The sequence below is a fragment of the Halyomorpha halys genome, unplaced genomic scaffold, assembly GCF_000696795.3.
Source record: "Halyomorpha halys isolate HHAL.00 unplaced genomic scaffold, Hhal_1.1 Scaffold324.1, whole genome shotgun sequence".
In the NCBI taxonomy this organism is placed as follows: Eukaryota; Metazoa; Arthropoda; class Insecta; order Hemiptera; family Pentatomidae; genus Halyomorpha; species Halyomorpha halys.
Genome location: NW_027112641.1, coordinates 651,855 through 659,192, shown reverse-complemented (window position 1 = coordinate 659,192; position 7,338 = coordinate 651,855). Strand labels below are relative to the sequence as shown.

The 7,338-nt window shown below is 31.8% G+C and overlaps 1 protein-coding gene across 2 annotated transcripts in view; it reads right to left on the bottom strand.

The window, feature by feature from the left end:
* Positions 1-7,338, bottom strand: part of LOC106681291 (uncharacterized) — a 91,355-nt gene that overhangs the window by 45,491 nt on the left and 38,526 nt on the right. For both annotated transcript variants that reach the window (XR_001343222.2, XM_014421534.2), the window contains exon 2: positions 4,279-4,338. Coding sequence is in view for 1 of the 2 variants with exons in the window: in XM_014421534.2 (XP_014277020.1) it covers positions 4,279-4,338 (60 nt within the window). In the remaining variant the exon portion in view is untranslated. The remainder of the gene's footprint in view (positions 1-4,278; positions 4,339-7,338) is intronic.

Here is a 7,338-nt window from a genome sequence, read left to right as displayed (position 1 = left end):
TAACTTATTTTTGATAGCCGCCTTCAGCGATTATCCTGGCATCCCTACTAAATCCCGAAATAGTACATAGCAATATATTTTTCCAAATATCGTTTTGATTTTGTTTCTGAATCATATTTGAATTAGCTCGGTCTATTCACCGAGTACTTGCCCGAAAATTGTTCGTCTGAAACAGTTGAACGTAAAAAAATGGGTAGCTATTATTCTAATGAAGTTTATTCAACTGAAGTTGTAGATATTTTCAATAGTCGAAGGGAATGCTTGGTATACTAAAAAAAATTTCTATGCAGGCAATGTATTCAAATGAAAAAATCATATAATTTTTTTCTAATCACATAAAAATTTTAATTTTGGCTATGTATTCATTTTTCAAACGAGATTCAAAATATATTCATTGTTAAGTTGCAAATCACTCACCCGCAAGTATAGTGACAATTCTCAAAAACATATACATTGAGACAATATATTTTACAGGAAAAGAAATTGAAAATGAAACAGGCGGAATGTTAATCATCGTCAAAAAACAAAAAGGAAAACTGTTCTGATTAAAAATGATACTTTTCTTTTTCCATACATCCTTCATTTGCAGCTATCGACACGTCACTGGATCTTGTATTATCAGGATTTAATTTATATTTGGTTGCCTTATAAATTGTTTGCGCATGCACACAACTATCGTGACAGTGAGCTATTTAACGATTTTTTTTAGTTGTGCCAATTTTCTTTAAACATATGGTTTCTATGTGTTATTCATAGTAAAATTTCAAAATGTACTTATTATTGAATATCTTATATATTTATCGTGATATGTGAGGTCTCTTATGATGAACTTGTTCAAAATCACTTTCGCCCGTCGCAAGAAAAAACTACCAGATACTCGTTCCGAGGTGACTTGTTTTCTCTTAAGATCTAATCCAGATCAAGCTGTTCCAAGGTTGGTGTCAAAAGGGTTTGCAGATGAACGACTAATCTGGGTTCCTTCAAAGATTACATATATTGTAATTAAATCGGTTTCTTCTTGCCATGTCGTTCAATATGTACGTAATGAAATCTTGTTCTCTGAATTATTTAAATTGTAAAAATGTACCGGATGTATTTTAAAGATATTCATGTAAAATATGGAAAACTCCCAGCTATATATCGACTGCATATCACTCCGAGAGTAGGAGAAATTCATTCATTGTTGTATAAAATAATTTCTTAAATAGTGAATAAAACTCATCATCAATAACATTTATAGAGAGATTGATCACACAGAGTTACTAACTAAATAGACAATAATAATAAGTTACATTTTGGATCTCACTTAGCCATTCAAAAAAACTTGGCAATAAAAATGAAAAAGATCTAAGACAAGAAAAAATGTTGCGTTATATAAGACTTTCTTTAGTCAATGTTTTTGTGAAACGGGCGTCTTCATTGTAAAAAGACAGCGATATCCTTTGTAAAGGACCCTTTTAGTTACAATGGAATAAATCCTGAGATGTTATGCAATGTGCTATCTTCCATGAAAGGAACAATGTGATAAGTTAGATAAATATTTTTTTTTAGAAACCAAGCTCGCATGCAACGTGTTTGAGCCAGTATGTTTTCGGTTTGAGCTGCAAGATTAGACATGTGAGGGTGGTTTCAGAGACCTGAATAGTAGAGCTCATTAGTAATAATGAGTTAAGTATTAGTATACCCTTCGAGAACTCTTACATGAGATATCTAAACTTATATTTAATACTTTCGAAGTATAAGCAATATCGGGGAAACCAGTTCATTCATAAGAACAAAATAATGTTATCTTTACATATATGACAATATTGAAGTAACTGTTTACCTTATAAGTAATGAACCTGTCCCACAAGAAAATGTCTATTCAATTTATCGGTTAACAATTATGGTATAACCCAGTGATTCCCAAAATGTCCGCCGCGGCTTCCATTGGCGCCTCGAAATATTGGAATACTAAAAAAAAAAATTACAACTATGGAAAATAAAAATTAAGAGAGTTTATCAGTGATTTTTTTCCCTTGTTGCATCAGTATATAACCTTCAATAAAATTATTTTGTCTTGCAATATAAAATCCAGCTTTGTTTATTACAAATCAAAGCTTATAAAAAAGTTCGAAAAATACTTTGAAGCAGATAATGATAAATTTACATGGATTCAAGACCCATTTAGAGCCAAGGATCCATCTGAATTTACTTCTTTAGAAGAAGAATCTCTTATTGACTTGTCTTGCGATAATACCTCAAAGTTATAATTTATTACCATGGAGCATTCTGATTTTTTTATATCAGTAAAAGAGGAATATCCACAGCTTGCTGGTAAAGCTCTACGAATATCAATTCCATTTGCAACATCCTATTGGTGCGAAGCTGGGTTTTCGGCGGTTGCGGTACTAAAAAAGTAAATATCGCTCGAAAATTAACATTGAACAAGAAATGAGGGTCGCCATATCCAATTTTATTCCGAAATTTGAGAAGGTGTGTAGTAATCATTTGCCCATCCATTCCATTAATAATTTTAATAACGTTAATCATCAATGAACGTTCAATAAATTATTTGAGAAGTTAAAATTCGTGTTTAATTTAATTTATATGGATATTACCGAAACAGTCGAAATTAGATAGTTTGTTATTCCAAGGAAAATAGTATCTGTTTTTAATTTTTCTGTTATCGCTTTAAAATCGGAAACTTTTCCAATTTTTCAAGAAAGTCAAAAATTTATAAAAAAAAATCTGATTTATTAAGGGCGCCTCGGAAAAAAAAATCGATTAATTAGGGAGCCGCAAACCAAAAAAAGATTGGGAACCTTTGGTATAACCAACAAAATTTAAACATCCATAGTAATCCTGTATGGTACTCGTTGACACCATGCACAAACGGATATTTTAGAAGAGCCACTGATTTATCTACAGTAGAGCACAATTCATACACGAATCACTAAAACCCGTGACCAATCTATCTTGGCTTTCATGCACTAGTCGGGAAAAAATGGAAAATTTAGTTGGCTTGCACGTTTATGAGCAATAACAGGCTATAAATCCACCTTTAGACCTGAAGAAAATCACACGTCTTACGGCGAATAAACATGGTAGCCCCCATAAACATGGTAGCCCCCATAAACATGGTAGCCCCCATAAACATGGTAGCCCCCATAAACAAGGTAGCCCCCATAATCAATAGAAAAGCATTTGTTGTATGACATTGTAAAGAATCATTGTATCCTTAAACACTTCTTTCAAACGGTACCTTCCTTCTGGCCTTCAGAAAGTTCAGTATTTTATCTGAAAAGGTGAATTAACCAACAGATACATAATATATAAAACGCATTTTTACCGTACTGTTCACAGACTTAAAAATCACCTAGTTTATGTATTGGAATCAGGATTAGTCACTTCTTCGTGACATTTTTTTTTAAGATATCGTTGGTCAAAATACATTGCTAGGAGCCGCAACAGGATTAGATGGTACTGATCACAGTACGATCACTCTATATCATAGACGGTGTAGAGTGATCTTTTTAACACTTTACTATTAATACTTTATATACCCAATAACATTACGAAATTGATCAGTCAACTTATTTCCTCCCGTAAAACTCTTTTTACTAGAAGTGGCCAGGAGAGGATCAGATCACGCATGATATACACAGTAGTATATTCTCCAGTCTTCCATCAAACAGTTTAATTTTAGGGTGAATAAAATAATGTGGAACCTCATTTGTGATTGGCTAAAGCTCGATCAGTAGTGTGAAGCCTACTTGTGATTGTTTGGTTATGTCTTGACCATTAATATGGACCCCACTTGTAATTTTTTGTTTATGACTCAAGCAGTAATGTGGAGCCTACTTGTGATTGTTTGGTTATGGCTCGACCAGTAGAGGGGAGCCCACTTAGTGAATATTTGGCTATAGCTCAACCAGTAATTTGGAACCACTTGTGATTGTTTGGTTATGGCTCGACCAGTAGAGGGGAGCCCACTTGTGATTTTTTTTTTTTATGACTCAAGCAGTAGTGTATACCCCACTTAGTGAATATTTGGCTATAGCTCAACCAGTAATTTGGAACCACTTGTGATTGTTTGGTTATGGCTCGACCAGTAGAGGGGAGCCCACTTGTGATTTTTTTTTTTTATGACTCAAGCAGTAGTGTATACCCCACTTGCGATTGTTTGGTAATAGCTCGACCAGTAGTGTGGAACCCACTTGTGATTCCTTAGTAACAATATTAGTATAGAACCTTAAATCTAATTAAATAAAAAACTAATTTGTATGCTATACTTACATATATTATATTACTGGAATAACTCCTCCCCCTTTGCCTCGAGTCTACAATCGTGCACTCCTAGAAAAGAAATTAATAAAATTAAAACCTTTTTTTTTTTTTTTTTTAAACTAAGTTTAAAACATTAAGTGCCATGATTTAAAATTAATATCGTTATATGCGTTATGGAAATTAGAGAAAGGGATGAGGGATTACTTCCTTCTCCAGTTTTTGTCACTATTGCACAGTCATACATAGTTACATAGTTGGCTTTCATACATAGTAAACAATAGTGGGCGGAAAATTTATTGGTACCTTGGGGAACATCGATCATCCAAACCTTCTAATTATCTCATCGATACAATCTGTAGGTTTTGGTTCTCAGAAATTCTATGGTAGTATAAAAGACGCACAGGATATCCATACTGAACTTAAAATGGACTTTGATCTATAAGTGATTTGTGAATAAAATGCAATGTCATCAAAACTATGTATTGATATATCATAATATTGTATCCACTACAACCGTTATATTTTATCCTTTAGTTTAATTAAAACCGTGGTTTCATATTAATGATGTTTCGATTTTTTTCTGTAACCTCTTGATCTTACAATTCATGGAATGCTTTAGAAAAAAAAAGTTCTAATTTGAGTGATTCAACTCAACTTAGAGTATATTTTGCCAAACTGCGTGTTGTCTTTATTTATGTATTTTAATTATTATGATTACTTCATTAACATTAAAACATCGCGAAATCCTACAAGTATATAAGGAACATACATCACGGTATGAATAGTTTTCACAAAATTGAGAAAGATTGGAAGTCAAGAAAGAAAAATTAAAGGTACGAGCTTCATTTCGGAAACCTATCGATCCCAAAATTTAAAGCATCATTATTTTTCTAAGTAATTTCTTAGCTTAAAATATGTGCAAACAACTTTTCACTTGAAAATAAAACACTAAACTCATAATCGTAGAGTTTTATTTTTTATTTAGTTTAAATTTAAAAAAAAAAGGATATAAATGAAGTAGTAGAACTTTTTTGAACAGTACTTATCTAGAAATTATTTATTTATTTAAAAGAAATGTACATATTTTAGCCATATTAAAATTTGATATTTGATTAAGAATAAAGCAAATATCCAAACGTAGAAGAACGAAAAAATATTTTTAACAATTAATATAAAAGACCTTTTTTTAAATATGCAAGCAAAAACATGTATAGTTAAAATGTAAAATTGAACAAGAAATATGAGTTATAAAGAAATAAGATCAGTACATACTGTTTTTTGGCGAAGTTTTGAATAATATTCTAAGTGGATAGAGTTTGAATCAGTGGATTGCAATTATGAGACAGTTCGTCATGAAAAATATTGAAATAGTTTGTGGTACTCGGTATGAAGAAAGATATGTTAAGTTTAATGTGTAACTTCTCGTTAAAAATATAAAACGGCCAACAACAATTTTTTATAGGTTGGGATAGAAGAATTAGATTTTTTTGAGTCTGATTTTTTTTTTCTGCCATTCGGCAAACCAAGATATAAGGTAAATTGTATATGTATAATGTATTTCATTATATTATTATGTATTATGTAATCATATAGAAAATAAAGAGGTTTGAAAAAAAAAATTAGATTTTTTCGAATTGACTTATTTGCTGTTCCCCACAATATGACTCTAAATGACCAAAGTGGTTTTGTGAGTTCTTTACTAATGATTAATTTTTTATATATTGATGATTTTACAAGTTTATTGAGTAGCTAAAAAGAAATAACTCATGTTTATATGCAAATAAGGATCCGGACGAAGTGTAACTTCGTTTCGGTGTGATAGAGATACCAAGTAGATAGTGGTTTCACGAAATATTTTATTTTATAGACTGCCTGGAAGAAACAGAATATTATTGTTATAATAGGGTAATTTATATAAATTTATATCTAATATTTAAATAATAATTATTAAATAGGTTTTTATTACTATATTATTGTATCATTGTTTTTCATATTTGTAGAAGTACCCTAAAGACGGAGATCTACGAACCTTCGGTACAGTGCTAATATTTTTTAAAATAAAAAAAACTTTTTGGAAAGGAAATATAATGAAAATTACTACATATTTATGAGAAATCACTCAATTCTTGCTGATTAAGTTCTTTATCCGTTTTATAAGGCTTAAGTCCAAGCAGAGAACTAAATAAGGTTTTCTCTCTTATAGTCTTTTTCTTATAGAAATGATATTGAAAAACAATTGAGGACAAGTGTAATTTCCAATTGCAAATGTGATTGATTGGCTCTTCGATCCGTTCTTCTTTATTTCCATCTTCTTGAGCTTGCGAAATCTTAGCGACATCTGTGTTGGATGGCTGAACGACTTGGTCATCTGTTAGTTTAATTCCTTTTTTACAATTATGTATGCATACTCCTGAAAAGATCCTGCCTCCAATCTTCCATACTCACTCTGTAAACAGAACCTGTAGATCTAGAGTAACCTGTATGAATCTCTCCACTTCAGTTGATAATGATCGAATGGCCACATCATTGTTAAACTGATCCTTTCACTGAAGACTCGATCGGTCTCTCGTACTCCTTACCTTTGATATATGCTTCTTAGACATCTTCCCTCACATGCCATGGCATCAGAATCCTCCATCCTGAATCTTTCAAATCACAGTACTACTGAATCGTACTTGACCCAACAGCCTAGCAGGTTATAGGCACATTATTTTCCAAGGTCTATAACCCTGGTTCTAGAAAACTTCTTAGTGGTCCAAGGCACTTCTCCATATAGGAGGACTGGTCTTACTGCCACATTGAATCCAACTTCAGTCTTTTTGTCTCAAGGAGAGCATTATAGGATTTATTAGTACATACCATACGAGTATTGCAGTTTTAGACATTTAACTTGCGTAAACATTTTTCATAGTGACCAGAAACGGATCCTGTGTCACCAGGATTCAGTCACAAGTAGTAATCCTAAATTTTTCAATTTTTTGCAAAAATGCCAAATGAGTAACTTAATTTTAAACCTTTTTTTTCAGCATAGAGAACAACCATAGTGAACTATTCAGTAAAAAAAAATAT